This window comes from Momordica charantia (assembly GCF_013281855.1).
Source record: "Momordica charantia cultivar OHB3-1 chromosome 10 unlocalized genomic scaffold, Mcharantia_2.0 BLBB01000010.1, whole genome shotgun sequence".
Classification (NCBI taxonomy): domain Eukaryota; kingdom Viridiplantae; phylum Streptophyta; class Magnoliopsida; order Cucurbitales; family Cucurbitaceae; genus Momordica; species Momordica charantia.
In genome coordinates, this window is record NW_028275158.1 from 21,434,677 (window position 1) to 21,455,769 (window position 21,093).

At 33.5% G+C, this 21,093-nt stretch overlaps 1 protein-coding gene and 1 pseudogene across 2 annotated transcripts; both read left to right on the forward strand.

Moving 5' to 3' along the window:
• The first annotated feature begins 546 nt into the window (after positions 1 to 546).
• LOC111014766 (beta-amyrin 11-oxidase-like) lies at positions 547 to 11,755 on the forward strand (annotated as a pseudogene). Its single transcript, XR_015787072.1, has 8 exons — positions 547 to 968; positions 1,311 to 1,791; positions 2,970 to 3,239; positions 8,470 to 8,559; positions 9,294 to 9,373; positions 9,823 to 9,929; positions 10,966 to 11,087; positions 11,190 to 11,755. The product of XR_015787072.1 is annotated as a beta-amyrin 11-oxidase-like (transcript).
• Positions 11,756 to 13,898: 2,143 nt separating this feature from the next.
• On the forward strand, positions 13,899 to 20,034 carry LOC111014834 (ubiquitin family protein). The gene is made up of 7 exons (XM_022289674.2): positions 13,899 to 14,248; positions 14,337 to 14,469; positions 15,427 to 15,506; positions 15,600 to 15,678; positions 15,759 to 15,868; positions 16,529 to 16,593; positions 19,641 to 20,034. Exons 1-7 carry the CDS (start codon positions 14,087 to 14,089, stop codon positions 19,732 to 19,734), a joined length of 723 nt encoding a protein of 240 aa, XP_022145366.1. The 5' UTR covers positions 13,899 to 14,086; the 3' UTR covers positions 19,735 to 20,034.
• Positions 20,035 to 21,093: the final 1,059 nt, after the last annotated feature.

Here is a 21,093-nt window from a genome sequence, read left to right on the forward strand (position 1 = left end):
TACAATTCTTTATATTTCATTAAAAATGGAAAAAATAGAAACAAGAAACGGTAACGTTACCCAAAAAAAAGAAAAAAGGAGGAGAGAAGTTGGGAAGAGAGTACTAGAAAGAAAAAAAGAAAGATTCATGTGACATCACGTGAATGCATCAGTGGGCTTGGTTCATTGATTCTGGAAGATTATAGTTGTATTAACAAATTGATCACTCAACGGTTTGGTTTGATATTGGATGACTCATCCACCGACTAGCTGGTTGTTCAAAAGAAAAAACCAACACCACATGATTGATTCATCTTTTAAATTGACCTATCGATGTGATCGAGTATTTTAACTATACTTGATCACCTCTAACTATGGTCCATCACCTTGAATAATTTTTCCTTTTCTCCACTTTTTCTTGCAGGCTGCCCTATATTTTTGCCCCAATAAAAAGAAAAATCTCATGCCAGCTGTCTTCCATCATTAATTAATCTTTCTGTATTTAATTAAATTTTGGCCACTAAATGAAAAGAGGAAAGAAAAAAAATGCTAAAATATAGATATGACTCCTTTTCTAAAACCTCAAAGCTCTGTTTGACTGTTTCCAATAGATTCCACTATTCATCCCACTCCTCACTCATCAATCCTCTCTCTTCCAAATAATGCTTTCATTTGGTCAAAAGATGAGTGTGCCACCACAATATCAATAGAGTTTTGCATCAATTCTAGATCAAAGGGATCAGATCAAGCTGAAGAAATCAACAATGGAGTTCAAGAATTGGTTGGTATTGGTTCTTGCAGCAGCCTTTTTTTGTTTTTGGAGTTTTGAAGAGATTGAATGGTTGGTATTATGGGGCCAAGCTTGGGAAGATATGGGCCGAGCTTCCTCCCGGTGACATGAACGGGCCGCTTTTCGATTCTACTCTATCCTTCGTTAAGGATGTCAGTAATGGTCGACCTCAAAATTTCATTCGCACCTTTTTCAACAGGTCTCTCTCATCAATATTCATTTTTGATTTATTGAAAACAATAAATACTTCTAAACTATTATTGTGCACGATACGTTGATCGAAGATTTTTTTTTTCTCTTCAGCAACACGTGGAGTGTAGATTCAAACCTCCAACTTTTTGTTTGTCTTAACTATTTGAGTTATATTTGGATTAAGAAATATAGTAGTTACTTGGGACACTACTCACAATTACAATGATATTAATAAAATATTAAATTTATCGTTACGTATCAGTTTAAGTTTTTGGACCGTGGTAGGTTAACATAGTATAAAAGTCTATGTTTAGACTCGTCATTTCCTCATTGATTTGTATTATTATAGATATGGGAAAGTTGATATGTTCAAAACTGACATACTTGGGAGAGCAAGTATAATCGTATGCACGCCTGAACTCTGTCGTGAAGTTTTAGGAGATGAAGAAAAATTTGTGCCTAGTTTTATGAACATAAAATTGTTAACGGGTAGAAAGTCACTGGTGCAAGTTTCGAAGGCGGAGCACCGGCGGCTCCGGCGACTGACGACGGCGCCGATCAGTGGCCACGCCGCGCTGAAGATGTACATCAGCCATATTGAAGAGACAGTGGTGAGTGGGCTGGAGGAGTGGGCCAGTATGCAGAGGCCAATAGAGCTGTTGACAGAGATAAAAAAGCTAACTTTCAAAGTTATTTGGAACATTTTCATGGGTTCAACCACCGTAGACTCTTCCATTGAAGAAATGGAGGCTTTGTTTTATGATGTTGCATCAGGGTTCATGTCTTTGCCCATCAACTTTCCTGGCTTCTCCTTCTATAAATCGTTCAAGGTAAGTCGCTTTTATCGTTTTTTAATTATACTCTCCTCGTGGATGGACGATAAATGAGTCAATAATAAATTTATATGGCTGGATACTTAGGAAATAAGTAGTCTAAGAGAAGAAAAATAGGAAATTTTGTCAAAATTGTCTGAAGTGACATGCATGATTAGTTCTTATTCAAATTTTTAATTGTGTTGTTAAGTTTGATGCTACGTAAACTTAGCATTATAACATTTTGACAGAAAAATGATATAATTGGCTCAGATTTCATAATTTAGTTTGATTTTTTTTTCCTCCTTTTGTAACAAGAAGTTAAAGTTTTTTTTTTTTTTTGGGGGAAGATTATGAAAGAAAAATGTACTATATCTTATTGTTTTTCTCTAACCTTCTTGCCATCATTTACTACATTTTAAAACTAAATTAAACTTTATTAGATTGTGGATCTAATATATATTCTTTAAGCTAAATTCAAACCTTGGAAAACTTCAAAGATTTAGCCCTTCAATAATAACTTAATAAATTTCCAATTTTAAATATGTCATTGACATCTATATATATTTTGTGCACTGCCTCCAAATACAAACAAATAATAATAAATTAATAATGCAGAACTTCCACTAAAATAGTGTAATAATATATTGTAAAATATCAATTGTTTCTATATAATTAACAAAAAGCTAAAATTGCTTGTCTGGTTGATATTCTGTATTCGGCTCTATATAATATAATTTTCATTATAGATCAAATGATGGGCTGTCATGTCTGTGATTATTTTTATTTTAAGCTTTGCGTGTACTGACTTTTACCACTTGTGATATGTATCATTATTTTTTAAAGCTCGTTTCTTGTCATACGATTATTTTAATCAAGCTTGTGATAGTGTAATAATATCTCTGGAAAGTCTAATATGTTTTGAAACATTAAAGTTTGTGTTTAAACAAAAAAAAAATTCTAACAAATCCACTCACTTTCAATTTTGTGTTTCGTAGGTCCGTGCATTTTTAAAAACGTCAAATAGTTAGGTCGTCAAAGATCTAATTGAAAGTTTATAAACTTTTTTGACATTTTTAAAATTTAAGAAACAACCACGGGACACAAAATTGAATTGAATGTTCAATGACTTATTAATCACTTCTTTTTTCTTTTTTATTTAATAATCATAACGTTGACTATTGGTATAAATATAGGCCCGAAGACAGTTGTCAAAAATACTACAATTGATCATCAATAAAAAAAGATTGGTGAAGGAAAGCAAAGGGGAAAGTTGGGAGGGCAAAGATATGGTGGATTTGCTGATGGATTTGAAAGATGAAGATGGTGATGAAGAGTTGGATGATGAGACCATTATAGATTTGACTTTTGGTAAGCTGTTTGCAGGCCATGAAACTTCAGCTTACACTGCAATGTGGGCAGTTTTGTTTCTGACAAACCATCCACACATATTTAAGGAGGCCAAGGTTAGTGTTTATTTCCTCAGCACTGTTTCTGCAGTTTTATTTTGTGCGTGCCCGTGTGCGTGTCTGTGGGCATATGCGTGGACAGTGTGCGTGTACGTGGGCATACAAAAGTTTTATTTTGTATAGTCTCAACTATAGCACACTCCATAATCATAAACTATTCAATGTATCCGTTATACAAAAGTTTGTACAATTTAACTAGCAATAAGGGAAAGTAAAAAAAGAATGAAAGCAGACCAAATAATTAATCATAATTAGGTTGTTCTTTACGAAGAAAACATCTACTATATTTCCTAAAGACAGCAACGGTAATATTTACCAAAGAAGAGAAAGATAATTGACTGAGATGCAATCAATCACTAATGATTTTGTGATGGATTGTTCATTAGTGATTGATTGCAGGCTTTGTTCCCATTTATTTCTTAAACAAAATGAAGGAGGGATATTGCTGCTGTTTTAAGGAAAATTTTGGAGACTAGTTTGGAAAGCCTGTAGTCATATTTATCAAAAAGCTTTCTACTGTCATTAGGTTGATTGATCTTGATTTTCTGTCATCATTAAGTTGAATGAGAGTCTTGTTCTTTTACATCATTTCTCAAACTGCGGGTAGGAATTTCACGAACTCCAAGTTTGTTTGATAAGTCTTGAAAGGTTGCCTTGGTAAAGGGTTTGGTGAAGATATCTGTAAGTTTTTTATGGGATGACACATATCGAGTGACTAATGATCCAAGGGCTACCACCTTCTCCCGTACAAAGTGATAGTCAAGTTCAATATGTTTGGTACGAGCAAGGAAAACTGGGTTGTTGGACATTGAATGACACTTGTGTTATCACATAATAGTTTTGGAGGTTTATGTAGACGTATTCCCATGTCACGAAAGAGAAATGTGATCCACGTGAGTCAGCTGTTGCATTTGTCATTGTTCTATATTCTGCTTCAGAGCTTGATTGAGAGACAGCTGGTTGCTTCTTTGAGGACCAAGATATATTAAGTTGGAACCCAAAAAGATACAGTAGCCAGATGTACTTCTTCTAGTTATTGGACATCCCCCAATCTGCCTCACAAAAACCATATAAGCTCAGGGAACTATTTTTTAAAAAAGTAATGTCATGATACATGGTCTTTTTAAGATATCTAAGAATTCATTTCACTTCCCTAAGATGTGTCACTTGATGTTGTTGCATATTTTGACAGACTTTTATTCACAGCATGGACAATATCATGTCTACTTAGTGTGAGATATTGGAACAATTCCAATAAACTCCTATATAGTGTATGATCCCTTGGTTCTTCCTCCGTTGGAGAGCAATTTGAACTTAATGCCATAGGTGTAGAAATAGGTGAAGGCCCCATGATTTCTGACTTTGATATATTTGCTTTGGGGGATATATGATATCAATTTGAGGAGTTTTGCACTTCTATACTAAGGAAATAGTGGAGCTGGCCTAAGTCTTTTATTGCAAATTCTGTACCTAATTTTTGAATGAGCGATTGAACAAAGGTTGGTTCATTCCCTGTGATGATGATATCATCTACATAAACTAGCATTAGAATAAGAGTATAGTTATGTTTATAAAGAAAAAATGAAGGGCCTGAAGGGCTACAATTAAAACCTATGTGTAGTAAAAATTGAGAAAGACGGTCAAACCAAGCTCTAGAAACTTGTTTGAGTCCATAAATCGCCTTGTTTAACCTGCATACATAGTTAGGTAAGTCAGGGTTAGAAAAACCTTGAGGTTGAGTCATGTATACTTTTTCTTTGAGGTATCCATCGAGAAATGCATTCTTCACATCCAATTGTCTTAGCTTCCAATCATATGACGTTGCAAGAGCAAGGATAAGTCGTATGGTGGTGCTCTTGACTACTGGACTAAAGGTCTCTTTGTAATCTTGACCTTCCACTTGTGAATAATCTTGAGCTACCAACCTTGCTTTATGTCTTTCAATTGAACCATCTTCCTTAAGCTTTGTTTTGATTATCTATTTGCAACCTACGATTTTAGTATTTGGAGGTTTCCTCACCAGTTCCTAAGTCTTGTTATCATAAAGAGCTTGAGTTCTTCCTTCATAGCATCTTTCCATATTCGAATGTTTAGAGCCTCCTTGTAGTTCTTGGATTCACTAGCCTCTGTGGTGCTAAGAAAAAGTGTTGTGTTGTTGTTGATTTGATTTCCATCTAGTGATCATAGAAGGTGTATTTAGTTCTCCTTCTGATCAGGGTTCAATGTTGGTGTTCATCTGAAGTTGATTTTGATTATTTTGACCTTGAGTATCTACAGTAGAAAAAGAAAGATTAATATACGAGTCACTGAGTCACTAAGATCAGGAAAAAAATAAGATGAGGTTTTAGTGGTTGCAATGGATGGAGATTCTGCATTTACAAATCTTCAAGCTTCATATTCATTTTCCACCGGTAGTTGAAACTGAGATTAATCCACCAACTCATGCTCATTTTCTATATTTTGTTGTTCAATTTGAGATTTCTCCCATTTAAATTCTGAATTTGATAAGTGTTGGTTCTCAAATTGATTTTCTTCATATTCTTGAAATTGGAGGTGATCAATTTGGTTGTTCTTAGATGTATTAGTTTGATCATTTCTCTATTCTTCACTTGTAACGTCTCTTGCTTCTTAGATTGTGCTTTCTTCTATTTGTTCCAAGTCATCAAAGCACAGATTTTTGTTGTAGCTCTCAGCACCTTGAGTTCCTTAAGGTTGAGGTTCACCTGCTTCAATGGAAAAATTTCATTCTTCTGCATCTAAAAAACTTTGACATTTCTAAAGATTCACAATTCATAGGTTTATTCTCCGATTCATGATCAAATGGAAAGAAGTTTTCATCAAATATAGCATGCTTTGATATGTAAACTTTGTTAGTTTTGGGATCAAGAAATCTATAGCCTTTATGAGATATGCTATAGCCTAATTATAAGAACACACCAGATATGTTTTCTTTGCATATTTGTTTTTGGAGTGATACCTTAGATAGGGATAACATCTACAACCAAAAACTGTCAAATTAGTGTAATTAGGTTCTTTTTGAAATAGAGTTTCAAATGGTGTTTTCATTTTCAGAGAAGAAAATGACATTCTATTTATCAAAAAAGTGGCAGTTAAAAAACTATCGACCAAATACTTAATAGGTATTTTGGCTTGGAAGAGAAAGAGCTAAACTTGTCTCAATTATGTGTCTATGCTTCCTTTCGGCTACTCCATTTTGTTGTGGAGTATGAAGACAACTCATTTGATGATGGATTCTATTTTCCTCCGTGGGCGTTGTTTTAGTTTCAATGAAGTAAATTCTCCTCCATTGTCTGTTTGAAAGACTTTCATCTTCCTTTCAAATTGAGTCTCAACTAGTTTATAAAACTTTAAAAAGCATTCAAATAATTCAGATTTTCTTTTTAAAAGAAAGAGTCGTGTATATCTAGAGTTAGCATAGTATTTAAACTTTTGACATTAAAGAATGGGTGCAGGACCCCACAAATCACAATAAACTTTATCAAAAGGAAACATGCTTGATTCATTTCTCAAAGTAAATGGCAGTCTACAATTCTTACTAAATTAACATACTCGATTTTCTTTCTCCGATCCAGTTCGTTCTGTCTTCTTTCCGACGGATCAGCTGGTCTGAGGTCTGTGCTCTGTCCACAAAATATCTCATGAACATCAGTAGCTTTCTTCCAATAGATACTTGAATCATTTGTTTATTATTCAAATGTTTCACATAAACTTCATTCAAATGGCCTAAACGCTTATGCCATAAATCAAAAGACAATTTATTTGAATTTCCAACACCAAGATATGCAAAAGCAGTAGCTGGTTTTTATTCCTTCAATGCATAAAGATCTCCCTTTTATGTCCCCTTGCTAGCAAAGTAGGGACAACAACAAAATAATTCGATGTGAATATAATTGAACAATCATTATCGTTAGTAAGCTTACTTACTGAGATAAGATTCTTTTTAATTTCGGGAACTACCAATAATTGTCTAGTTTTAAGTTGGTATCATGTGAGTGTATTTGACCTATATGAGTAATATTAAGCTCGTGTCCATTTCCTACATATACTTTTTCCTTCTCTTTGTATATATGAGATGTAGATACCTTACCTAGATCATTGACAATGTGTGAAGTAGCCCCAGAATGAGCATATAGGGCAGGATCCATGGTACCTTCAAAAGGATAGTGCAACCAAAGCCTCCAGAATTTCTTCAGGTTGAAAGGAGTGGTCAAACTTGTTCCAACACTTTATAGCTATGTGATTAGTTTTGCCACAAATTTGACATGAAACATACTACTTTGATTTGCCTCTTTGGTATGAGGTTGACTTGAGACATCATTATTAAGAGATGAATATCCAGAGTGTGGATTTTGACTTGTGTTGGATCTAAAACCTCTTCCTCTTGAATGGGAGTGGTTTACTCTACTTTTCTCTCTTCCTCTTTGACTTAAAAAAAAAAAAAAAAAAAAAAAAAAAAAAAAAAAAACTTGATTTGCATGAGGACATCAATCTTTTCTTCAGCCTGAACTTCAAGTAAGTTCATCTGTTCATGAGCCTACAAAGCGATGATGAATTGGTTGAAAATTGGATAGGTAGCCTTTGATAGTATGGCTATTCTAAATTCTTTGTACTTGTTCCCCAATCCTCGAGCTAATGTAAAGACTTTGCTTAAGTCATCTAGGGGCTGTTTTATAGCAGTTAATTTGTCACATAGACCTTTAAACTTCTTAATGTATTCATAGAGAGTTAGATGTCCCTTTTCCAAATAATGTAGGGATTCACTCATATGTATTTCATTTTCTTTTGTAACGGCAAGAAGAGTTTCTTCTAAGGAAGTCCATACTTAGTGGGACGTTTCTAGACCTTCAATCATGACCAAGACTTCCTCTGAGATGATAGCGAAACAACTCATTGAATACTTTAAAATATTAAATGAGTTGTTTTGTATAAATTAACATTGAGACGTGTGAATTTGTATAGTTTATAAGCAAGTTATTTATATTCTTACATTTTATAATATTTTTCTATACCTTGATATGATAGAAATCAATAATATTTCATTTGGAGTATATATAGTTATGTACCTGAGTAGATAGGGTGGTATATACATCTTCATTTATTGGTATATTTATAATGAATTTAGTATATAACATCGAAAATTCGATAACAAAAAGTATTATAATATTTCCAATAAGATGCATAAAATTTTAAAATCCCTTTGTTTTAGGAAGAACAAGAGGAGATCATTAGACGTAGACCATCAACTCAGACGGGTATAATTCTCTCAGAAGTTAAACAAATAAGATATCTCTCTCATGTATGTGTAGATTGAATTGCGTTCATAATTATTTCTTGTTTCTTATTCTTTCTTTTTTTATTCAAAAAAATAAATGGGAATAACCCTTCTTGTTTTAATTTGTTCTCTAAAATTCTACATAAAAACAGTAAAAGTTTTATACGAAAATTAAATTTTCAAATCAAATATTAACATTTTTTTATGTTGTATTTAGTTTTTTGTATTTATTATGCATTTTAAAAGTAAAGAATAAGTAAAATAATGTTTAATTTATGTTTTAGAAAAATAAAATAATTCCCCTCTCTCCCATCCTCTTTTCAAGTCCCACTCTTTTCCCGGTTAACAACGGCAGGAAACAAATTTAAAAAAAAAAAACCAAAAAACTTGATTTTGTTGTTTTTAAAATTTCTAACGAATTTAGAAGCGTTTTTTAAAAAATGAGAAATAAGAAACATAAACAATTACATCAAACGCTTATATTTCTCAAAATTAGAAATAAAAACGAGAATATTACCAAACAAGTTTTTAGATGTTCAACTCAATTAATCTCTACTTTAAAATGAAGATGTTTAAATTAAACGCCATATCATTTTACTATTAGTTTGAAAATTATGATTTTAGATGTACCTAGAGATATTTTATCATAGGTAATTTATTATTATTATTATTATTATTAATCTAGACATCTTTAATTACCTAATTAATAAATATACTAAAAGAATGTGAATAACAATGGTATTATATGTCATATCCAGGTGATAGATGAGACATTTCGAGTTGGTGGTATCACATATATGCTTTTTCGTGAAGCAAGAGTTAGATGTCAAAATTAATGGTTAGTCATTAATTTTCATATATTTGTATCTTTCTTTTACTGCAGGAGCTACTTAATTGCATCTCTATAATAAAACCTTCAAATTACATCTTGTGAGGAAAAATATTTAGGTGTTTATTTAACACTCATCAACCACCATCAAATTTTTTTTAGTAAGAAAGAGAAATGTAGAAAATAAGTATTTTTCTATCTTTATAAAAAAAATATATTAGAAAATTGTTAAATTTTTGTCGGTAGTCAACATGAAGGTAGATTTTGACCGATAATTAATTTAATATTTTGAAATGTGAGGGTTCTTACATACCATCTTCCCCCTCCCTCCTAATGCTCAAGGATTAATATGGAAAGAGTGAAATGAGAATAATATTTCTTATAATATTGGGCTTATTGAGGATTGTAATAATAGGCAATATTTAATTAGTCTAATACTCTCTCTTCATTTGATTTAGGTAAAGTTATACCAAAAGGATGGAGAGTTATGGCTTGGCTTGGGGAAAATTACATGGATCCCAAACTATTTCCTTCACCACAAGAGTTCAACCCTTCAAGATGGGATGTATGTAAAATTGTCCATATAATTTGCATGCTTTTTTTTTCTATTTTAAGTCTTTCAATTAATCACTTTTTACATGCAATATATGAGATATCATTTTGCAAACTATCATATAAGCTTGATCCCGACACATCCCTAGCTTGTTCCGACGTTGTTTTGACTCCACCAATCCCAACAAAAATTTGTTGATGATAAACTTATATGACATGATACCTGAGAAAATGAATTAGCTAGGTCATCTAAACGAAGAAAATTTGAAATCTTTACCAACTTCTACAAAATTTGAAGGAGAAATTAAGTGGCTTAATTTAATTTCTCCCCTAAATTTATACCAACTCTCTTTGTATTATGTTTGGTCAGTTTATCATCACTCAATTGTAATGTAAATCCATGAAATGGCATAATTGAAAGATGTTAAAACATATAAGAAATCAAAGAGCGAAATTTTCTAAATAATAGAGATCAAACTGAAAAAACTTCCTGCATTAGAGACGAAAACATACATTGGCCTAACAACTTATCATTGGTTTTACATGATAACACAGGAAGTAATTAATAAGTATTAAGTTGGAACAAACATCATTTCCTCTCTATTTCGTATTAATAAAATGTCAATATATTAGGTCTCACAAATCAAAATTAATATTGAGCTTATACAATATGAGTGTTAATTAGGATAAACACTTTCTTCCTTATTTCATTATTGATATAATATTGTCTACTTTGAACCTGATCTTTTTTTTTGTTTTATCTCTACAATGATCGTCGCATATCAATATAGATGTTGTCTTTAATTTATAAATCTATAATCTTCTTCACCGATCCATCTGCATAATTATTGATATAATATTGTCTACTTTGAACCTGATCTTTTTTTTGTTTTATCTCTACAATGATCGTCACATATCAATATAGATGTTGTCTTTAATTTATAAATCTATAATCTTCTTCACTAATCCATCTGCGTACTTTTTGTTATACCTCCATACTTTGTATATGTAATGGTATTAATGACATTTAGTTTGATTTTCTTGAAAAGAATTTTGTAGCCACACCAGGAGCTTTCATTCCCTTTGGATTAGGAAGCAGATTATGCCCTGGAATGGATCTTGCCAGGCTCGAAATCTCAATTTTCCTTCACTATTTTCTCCTCAATTACAAGTGAGTTTGCCTTTTAACTTTCCTTCCATCAAATTTATTATTAAATCCAATCAAACTTTTTTCACAACACACAATAATCAATATTTGTATTTTGCAATGCAGGGTAGAACAACTTAATCCAAAATCTCAGTTGACTTGGTTGCCATTTCCTCACCCCAAAGATAAATGATTGGCAAGAGTGCTCGAAGTTGCATGACAATAGATAGGGTCGGGTGGAATCAATAATAGGTGTTTGTTGCTATTCCAGTCTTCCTTCTTCTTTTGGAATTGGCCTACCCGAAAGAGAATCCAATATTTCTTGGTCGTGAATATCTAAATAGAACGAGTCGTCGTGTGGTTTGCTTGGGAACAAAACAATAATTAGAATTATGCTCGGTCAATTGGAATGTATATTATTCATATAAGGGATCTTTTAATGAAGAATATCCGTCGACCTGAGACGAAGAGAAGGGTCGAGATATTTTTTTAGTTATTTGGTTAAACCAATTATTTGTTATTGTAACAGATAGCAACAACCATTTCATCTTCGCTCAGTGGGAAAAAAAAAACAACCATTTCGTGTGACATGTGTATTTTCTATTTTCCAATGTATTTACATCTTTCCTTAATGGAAATTGGTTGATGTAGTGAGTAATGAAATCTTTTTGCATTTCATCCAGGAAAAGTCATCTATTACTCAATTTTTCCTCCTCTTTTGATAGGGCTTTTTCATTTGATCTAATAGCGTTTTCTTATCTCGGAACAGATTATATCAATCTTGATAACTCTCCAAATGAGTATTAGAACGGGAAATTACATATGTAATCAACCCTTCTTTTATTTCAGCTTGATTTTGTAATTAGATGTAACTATTTTCATGATTTGATTTGAATATTTTGCAATTTAGATTTTGGTGTTTTGTCAATTATATTTCTTGTGCTTTTTTACTCTAAATTTTCATATGAGAAAATCAATACCCATATGAGAAAAACAGAGGAAGAGTGGGGAAACAAATTGAAGGGGGGAAAGCGTTGAAAAGGAAAACGCGTGCTTATGAGATTTCTAACGAATTCATGTCTCAATGCGTACGCTATGAAATTTTAGGGTGTGTTTGGGAGCAACGGTGGAATAAGTGATTTTGAAAAAAAAAATTAAGAACAATTAATTTGTCAAACATGATCAATAGAAATGGAAGCCAAAATCACTTCCAAACTCCCCCTTAATTTCACAGGCCAATAATCTATTTTTGTGATTAGGTTGGATATATATCTTAGTTTAAAAAAAAACATTTATTTATTTTATATATTTTTTATAATTAGTTTGAAAGCTACCCTATTTTTATAATTTTTTTAAATGACATTATTGATAAATTTGTAGTTTAAAAAAAAATCAATATATAGCCTAGAATTTGAAAATTTTATAAAAACTACATTACAAAGCAAAAAAAAAAAAAAATTGAAAGTAATGTGTGTAACCCTAATTTTTAAAAACATAAAACCAACAACGAAATATTTATGAAATATAACTCAAATGATTATCAAATGGTCAAATGGCCTGAACTATCCATAAATTAGGATATCCCATCCCACTTTTTTCGAAAGAAAAATCTAAATATATATTTTAATCTCTAATGTTTTGGTATCTTTTTAAATTTAGTCTTTATTATTTTAAAAGTTCTAATGTGGTCTTTTTAACATTTTTCAATTTATTCCCTGACGGTTGGTAAATATTAAAATTTGTGGATGATAGACTTCTATGACATAATATTTAGTGCTTTTGTGAAAATTTAGAGATAAAAAAGAGGAAATTTTCCAATTCCTCCAAATTTTAAAGACGTTAGTATAAATTTCGAGTTTTCTTTTCTTTGATGATTTCTTTTTCTCCTTCACCAATTCACTTAATATTGTTTCATACAAGTTTGTCGTTGGATAATTTTAATATACATAAAACAATGAGGAACTAATTAGAAAATGTTAAAACATAAGGTACTAAATTGAAACTTTGGAGATGCGGGTGTTCGACTAGAAATTCAAAGAAGAGAAATCTCAAATTTATAAACTTGTATTTGTATTGATCCTTAATTTTGGTGCCTTCTACTTATTGCTTATGATTGTAGACGACTTGAACGCTTTGAGGGCTCTGAATCTCTAATTATTCTCCATCCTTCATTATTTGAAAAATGACATGTGACCTACTCTATTTATAGAGTTTTGGTGGATCTTATATGGACTATGACCATGAGCTTAAATGAGCATGGGCTTGGACCCAATCTTCTTATGGATTGATCCAATTATTCGATCATCGGACGGCTGGAGACATGTGACATAATTTAATTTGTCGATTTTAAAATTAATTTAGAACACGTGTAAATTTGTGATTGATTCTAAATATAATTTTAAATTTGTCACGTGACATTTAATAATTAACCAAAATTTCTTCTTCAACGGTGGGATTGAACTTGATCTCTAAAAAGAGCAAAATGTCTTAACCACAAAATCCCACAGGATGAAGTATATATTTGGGCAAAAAAAGTAAAAATCAAATGTTTCATCTTGAAAATACAAATATTATATATTAGGGAGAGTGGAGTTTGTCTCATAGACATTTCAATCTACAATGTGTCTACGAATTTGACATTAAGAGATGTAAATCCACATTTTTGTAATATTATAAAAATTTTTGATAAAATAAAAAATATCAAAAAAATGTTATTAATATAAACATAATATTAACGTTAATAACTTATTTAGAAAATGTGAAAGGTTTACTCGTTAATTTAAATGTTTTTTATTTTAAAAAATATATATCGTAGACGTATAAAACTTATGGGTTTGCCCCAAAAATAAAATACAAAGATGAACACTTTTGTCCATCAGCTTCCATTTCCAAGGAATTGCAGATTCTGATGAGAGAAGACGGGAGCTCCCTGTCACTGCACGCAAATCACTGGAAGAAGACGTAGAGGACGATTCGATTCGAGAGCGCTTCGATCTCGGAACGACGGAATCTTTGTCTCTGCCATGGCGGAGATTGTCGAGGAGCACAATTTCAATCGGAACATTATCGGAGGAGGCAATTCGAGCTCCAGCAATGCCAACCCTCCCGAGAACACAGTCCAGATCATTGTTCGAACCATCGGCCCTGCACGTCCCTCTCGCCTCTTCGTCCCTTCGCCTGTCAAAGTACGAAACCCTTTCTTCAATTTTCCTTTTCTTCGGCCGTTGTGAATTTGAATCAGCCTGCTGCTATCTGTTGGTTTTGTTTCATCAGGTGCGTGACTTGCGGAAGTTGGTCGCCGAGAGTAATCAATTACCCATCGGGAATTTGAAGCTTATTTTGCGAGGAAAAATTTTGGATGACTATAAAAATGACGATGATGTATATGTGCGGCTCAATGATGGCGGTATAATTGCGGTATTCTGCTGATTGTTGTATCATTGTCATATGAAATACTATATGTTGTCTGAGTTTTTGTTCTCTCTATTGTGTTGGTTTTGGTAACAAAAAAATTCCGTCTTGATTGCTTTAAATTGCAATATTGGTTACAATTGTATCAAATGTTCTGGTTAATTCAATCATTACTTAAAGATTCAAAGAGAAAGAAACTCCTTTGGGGATGTCTAAAAGCAAGGCCCTTGGCTAGTTCACTTAGTTTTACGATTTTTGGTATGATCTGATAAAGAAACAAACCTATTTAAATGTTCCTGCTAATCTATGTTTCCTTGAAAAGGGCACTTTTTATGGTGATGGTGGGTTCTTTTGATGATTATACAGGCTTGAGGTTTGAAAATGTCATTGTGAATCAAGTTTCTCCATATTACCTATTCTTTGCTCTGAATCGTCCAGGCTTTTGGACTTCCATTTTTCAAATGCGTGCAATTGTATTTTTGTTATTCATCTATGTTGCTATTCTTGAGTATTGTTGGTTAGTCCTTGACTTTAAAATCATAGTTGAAGCACTTTATTTTCTGTATAATAATTCTGATTGTAAGATTCAATCTCTATAATATTTACTTTTGAACTGTCCGGTATCAGCTTAGGCTCGTTGGTATAAGTAAAATGCAAGCAAATGTCTCCACTGCTAAAAGATGCTTTAGATATGTTACCGAATGAAACTTTGGTTCTGGTATTCAGTATTAGTGCCAAAATCATAATTCCAGCTTATTGGCCATGTTTGTTCTCTTGTCAATCTGTCTTGTGTTTTTGGTGGTAACTTTTGGAGCTTGTTGCACAATATCTGTTTCTTTGTTATTTCATACATGTTTTTCTATGGTTTTCTAAATGTTTTGAGTTTCAATGAGCTTCTCATTTCACAACTCATTTTAAATTCAGTAATTGGACACCACCTTTTATTCTGTAGAATCATTGACTGTTGCTGTGAAACCTAAGCCCCCAGCAGAGCATCTTCGGGATGGATTTGATGATGATGAGGATGATCTGGTATGCCCATTAAGTATTCCAATCGTAGATCTTGGACAACCAGCTTAGCTTGAAGATTTTCTCAATTGTTTGTTTTACATGGGCATTTTTCAGAAGTTTCGGCTTCCAGAGTCTTCAAGTCGGTTGAAGAAGAAAATTTACAATTTCCTGCGTGAGAAGTTGAAGTTTCCCGGTAATGGTCATACTAAATTATTCCAATGAGTTCAATATATGAATCGGCTAATTGCATTTTGGTTCTTTGTCTGTGGATAGATATCCTTTTGATGGTGATTTTCTCTCTCAGCCTGAAAGCTTGGGCTGCCATACTTATCTGGTTTATCATGGCACCTGTTGCCCATAGCTGGGATCTTGGACCTTTATATGTAAGAGTAATATTGTTCTGTTGGTTACTAGATTTTGAATGTTGGTGCCATTATTTTTGGTAGTTGATATTTTGATGGCAACCTTAGGAGCTGCTTCATAAACTGTTTTGCAAATCAGTTTTTCAAAAATGTTTAATTTGTGTTTTAATAAAAGAATTGGCAAGTGCCTTCTAGAATATGCTTTACTGTGTATTTAATCATCGTTTACCAGTTGTGCTGTTGGAAGAAACAGTTTCAACTGTTTTTATAAATAAAACAACACATTTGCAAGAATAAAGCCAGAGAAAGGAACACAACTTTTAGAAAACAATTACTTGAAAATATTTTCATTAAGGTTTTGTTGTAAAAAATGAAAATATTCTTAAACTCAATTCTTAAAAAGCCGCTCTTTTTTTTTTTTTGGTAATTATTGATACTCCTGCAACTTTTAGTAGGGTCTTCTTTCAGCAAGTGGCAAAATCTCTGTTCTCCATTTACTTTTTTAAGTTGAAGTACCTTGGTCTAGTATATTGTGAAAATTATAAGCATATAATGGAAAACAAGTCCATTTTCCTTTCTGAATTCTCATGCCACAAGGTCAAAATATGTATTTATTTACATGAGTAGAAATTTTGGATTACCTATTTTAGAATATTTTCTATGTTTGAATTGTTTTTGCAGATACTTGGTACTGGTTTTTGCATCATTCTACTAAATCTTGGACATCGAAAATCAGGAGAAATGAGGTACTCGAACTTCTTGTAATATTTGAGAGAAACTCGTCCAATTCATGTTCAACATATTCGTAGCAGGACTTTTCTATGTTTTAGATAAATTAAGGCAAGGCATGATTGCGTGTTTATATATTTTCCAATTTCATGGTTTGTCCAGTTATTGTTTCTTCAATGTGATAGGTCCTGATCCAGTACACGTATGTGAGGAGAAGGGAAGGAAAATGATGGGGGTTAAAGGGTAAAGTTAAGAATGGCTGACGATATAAATTGATTAGAGGTGGGAGTTAGAAAGAATCTAGGAAGTTGGTGAGAACTATCAGCATGATGAAGTACTTATAGCTAGGGTGGAAAGAGAAGATGGTATCTAATGGGGTAGCGTATACTTAGGAGGGGCTGGGAACTTTCACTTTCTCCCTCTTGGCAATTGCAACTTTCAACTAGTTTTCAATTACACTTTCACTTTGACTCTACCAAAGTGGTACTAGAACAGTCGGTTCTAGGGGTTGGTGGTAGCAATAGGAAAGTAGAGAATCACTTGAAAGCTATTGAGAAGAAAATCTATAATGTTCCAATCGCATTTAGAGTGCATTGGGGTGGGGGTTGTGGCAAATGTACAAGGAGATGAGACATTCGATGGAAATCAATATGGAAAATATAGTGAATGCTGAGTATGGGGCTAATCTCATGCCAGATAAGGAAGATAAGGGGATGGTGCCGATCATACAAGCTGAGTATGGCATTAATTAGTGCCAGATTAAGGAAGATGAGATGAGGGGAAGGCATCAATAGGATTGTCATCCGGACTGGTGGCAATGGCGATTGAGGGGGAAGGGTGTCGTTGAGAACTTACAGGGATCCAAAGTGGAGGTTGAAAATGGCAAATTTTGGTGACCAATACCCTGGAGCTAGCTACCCTTAGCTGAGCTATATTTGAACATTAGTAAATTGATCGAGGAGAAGCTTGAGCAGCAATGCTCTATATGGAGGGAGAAGCATTAACATGGTTTTAGTGGGAGGAAGGATGCGAGACTTTCAAAAGTTGGATTGAGGAGTGAGGATGGTTGTTAGGGCTATTTTGGCTAATGCAATACGGACCACTCAAGAGATTTCAAGCTTTATAAACTGTAATAGAGACTATCATCAGGGAGTTTCAACGGCAATTCAAGTCAATGGTCAGCATTGTTGATAGGCATTCCATAATAATGGGTGTTGGATTGGAGGGCATTTTTCTCTATGGCCTCAAGGTGGTTGTTCGCATGAAGTATTTCACAGCAGGGCATCAGTGGAAGAAGCATTATCTGCAACTGATGCTTGTCCATGATTGGAACCCGATGTGGAGGAGGAATAATATAAGTGATGGAACTTGGAGGAAGAATATCTAGTAGAGGATATGGTGGTACAGATATCCCTATCGATGTTCGTCCTTATAGATACCCCTCTTTCAGAAGGACAAGATAGAAAAGCCAATTAGAGAGATGTTGATGGCTATGATGATTCAGTCAAGTGTTTTTGGTTTCTAGCTCCATTGTTGTTGATAAAGATTCAAGAAAAAGAATGGTAGTTGGCACTTTTGTTTAGACTCTTAGGCTTTAAATCTGATCATTGTTTTAGATAAATTTTCTATTCCAATTCTTGTGCAGGAGCAGTGTCTAATTACTTTTTTATTTATAACCAACTGCTCCCTCAATGACAATGATTCAGGGCTATTGTGTTGAATTTCTCATGAGGAACTGAGGAGTACTATGTGATCGCTTCTTATGAGGAACTCCTCACAATTGTGTTGGACGTTAAGAAATAGTGCTGCAATTGTGTTGGCTGTTAAGAGCTACTAATTGTTGGGATGAAAGTTTGCAGTATGAATTGATTAGAAGAGCTTTCCATTCTTGATGGATCCGGGGGTATTTGGAGTAGAGTACCAGCATCTGACATTATAATTAGCATGAGTTTGATATGACTTTTGAAATTGGGTGAAAGCTCCTCTTCTTGTGCAAATTGAAGAGGCCTGGTTAATTGTTTTTCCTCGTAGCATAAGAAGTGTTTTTTTAGTATTTTTAGAATTTTCAAAATGATATCAATAGAAATTTTGAAAATTAATTTTAATGGACTAAAAGCATTTTTTATGCTTTTAACCCTTACAAAAGTCATCTCAAATTTTATCTGAATGGGGTATGGTTTGGATATCCATCATAAACCAGGTTTGACATATGAGACTGTCGATGTCTTGTAAGGATTGAGGATTTTTTGTAGGGTCTTTGACAATAAGCGAGGGAATTAGAAGCTATTGATCAATATGTTGCCATATTTACCATCATTTTTTTTTGTTGATGACTATGTATGTCTACCTCAAGTTGCAGAGCATAAGCAAATTTCAAGCAGCTTGTGAGTTCCAGAAGTTGGCTCAACAACTTTTTAGGCCTCAAGTTTTTCGTGTTACAGAAAGGATTGGGGGAAGTGGCTTATAAACTTACTATTGACCACAGTCGCCTAGTTCTACCCATTGTGATGGTTGGCAATCCAAAAAGGACCGATTCAATGGAAAGGGATGTGTGCTAGTGATGCCACATGGGATCCATCTATCACATAACTATCCAGCTATGACCGCTCCCTTACCTTGAGGGCAAGGTTGCTTTGTTGAGGCGTGGGGTATTGGTAGGCCCCCGATTCAATCCATAACAACGCATGGAAATGGAAAAGGATTGGAAGCTGGTGGCGGGAATCTAGGGAGTTGGTTAGAATAATCAACATGAGCAATTACTTATGTACTGGATTCTAGAGTGATTGAGATCTCTCGAATTCTCCTTATTGTTGGGGTAACTTTCAACAAGTTTTTTCATTGACATTTCTCCTTGGGTCTATTAAAAATGTTGTCTGGATGTATTTCTCTTAACATGTATATGAACTCATTAATCATGGCTTTCATGTATTTGGTAGCACGAATCACGTATTCCATCTTGAAATTGTCCAGCATCACTAGTGTCATATCGAGTTACAACTGAAGTCTGAAGTTCATGCCATATTTTAAAGATCATTCCAACCACTGAATCTCCAATTTTTTGCAGTGCATATTCCATCTTCAATGAAGGTTTCAGAGAGCTCCCGGGGACCCTGAATGCCGATCGCCTAGACAGAGATGTTCGGTTGGGTCAGTTCTGATCGCCATACTATTTTCTTACTCAATATGGTCCTTGAACTAGACAAAAGGTTTCTAAAGAAAGCTACTTCTGTTTCCTTCCTGTGTGTAAAACTTTCATCTTCAGTAATCAATAGTACTAAAATAATGACTAATGAGATGACTCTCTCTCTGTCTCTTTTTGTTTCTCTCTCTAACATGATTGACTGGACGTAGTGTTGAGAGAGATGGGAGTTTGAGTTATCAAGAAATCATGGTGGAAGGCAAGTTGCATTTTGTAGTGTTGTGTTGGGTTTCTTGAAAGAGCAAGTTTTTTTTGGTTTCTTCTTCTGGCTGTCGTTTTCAGTTACATCTGTTGTTTGTGAAGCAAAGAGAAAAGAGAGGTTTAGAACTGGAAAATCTAATGATGGGTTTGGTTTTCTTTTCTTTTCTTTTCTTTTCTTTTGCTTTTGAAATATCCCAACAGAATGTGGATATTCATTTCATATCTAATGATGATGATTCATGACAAAGCTCTGCTACAGAATATTGGCAGAGGAGCAGAGTAGGGCCTTTTTTGGCAACAGGGTAACCCGTTTTCATGTTTTATGTTTTTGAAAAAAGTGCTTTTAATGTAAGCACTTTTGAACTCAGTTGAGTAGTGCAGGCTGGCAACATTAAAGTGGCTGGAGATTGGGTCGGTCTAGTTTCTGGGCAATAGGAACTTGGGCCTTGGGCCTTGGGCTTTGAGTGGAAATAAGAAGTACTTTTGGATGGCAAATCAAGTGTCACTCTCCAAAGTACTTTTTGAGTATTTACAACTTTCAAAATTACTTACTTAGATTTGTTTGGGAGTGATTTTGGCTTTTGTCATTGTCAAAGTTAATTTTCTTTCCATTAATCATGTTTGGTAAATTAAAAATTGATTTTTGAAAAGTTTAACATCACTTTAAATTGACTTGAATGGTGATTTTGGAAAATCAATTATTCTTAAATTTCTTTTTTAAAATTACTAATTCTACCATCATTCCCAAACGTACCTTGGAAGTGATTTTGGCAAATTTTGTCATTGTCAAAATTACTTTCCTTCCCATTGATCATAAAAGCTTAAAATCACTTTAAATTGCTTTTCAAGGTATCACTTGGTTGGTGATTTTGGAAAATCAATTATTACTTAAATTTATTTTTTCAAAATCACTCATTTTACCATCACTCTCAAACACACCCTTATTCGAACATAAAGGACTTCTATAGCCTCGAATAACATGATAAACACAACTTTAGGTCAGGGGCGCCGGAATGGTCAATGGCTGCATAGTCTAATTCGAGAGTCTAATCTCTTTCTATTGTTTTTTTTTCAAAGAAAAAAAGAAAGATAGAAGGGGGTTGATTTAGGCTCCTAC

What these genes read in the sequence shown, in the direction of transcription:
- LOC111014834 (XM_022289674.2), top strand. Translation starts at nt 14,087, where the DNA reads ATGGCGGAGATTGTCGAGGAGCACAATTTCAATCGGAACATTATCGGA. An exon ending in TGTGCGGCTCAATGATGGCG is followed by an intron (nt 14,470 to 15,426) that starts GTATAATTGCGG and finishes TTTATTCTGTAG; the next exon opens with AATCATTGACTGTTGCTGTG. An exon ending in CGAAAATCAGGAGAAATGAG is followed by an intron (nt 16,594 to 19,640) that starts GTACTCGAACTT and finishes AATTTTTTGCAG; the next exon opens with TGCATATTCCATCTTCAATG.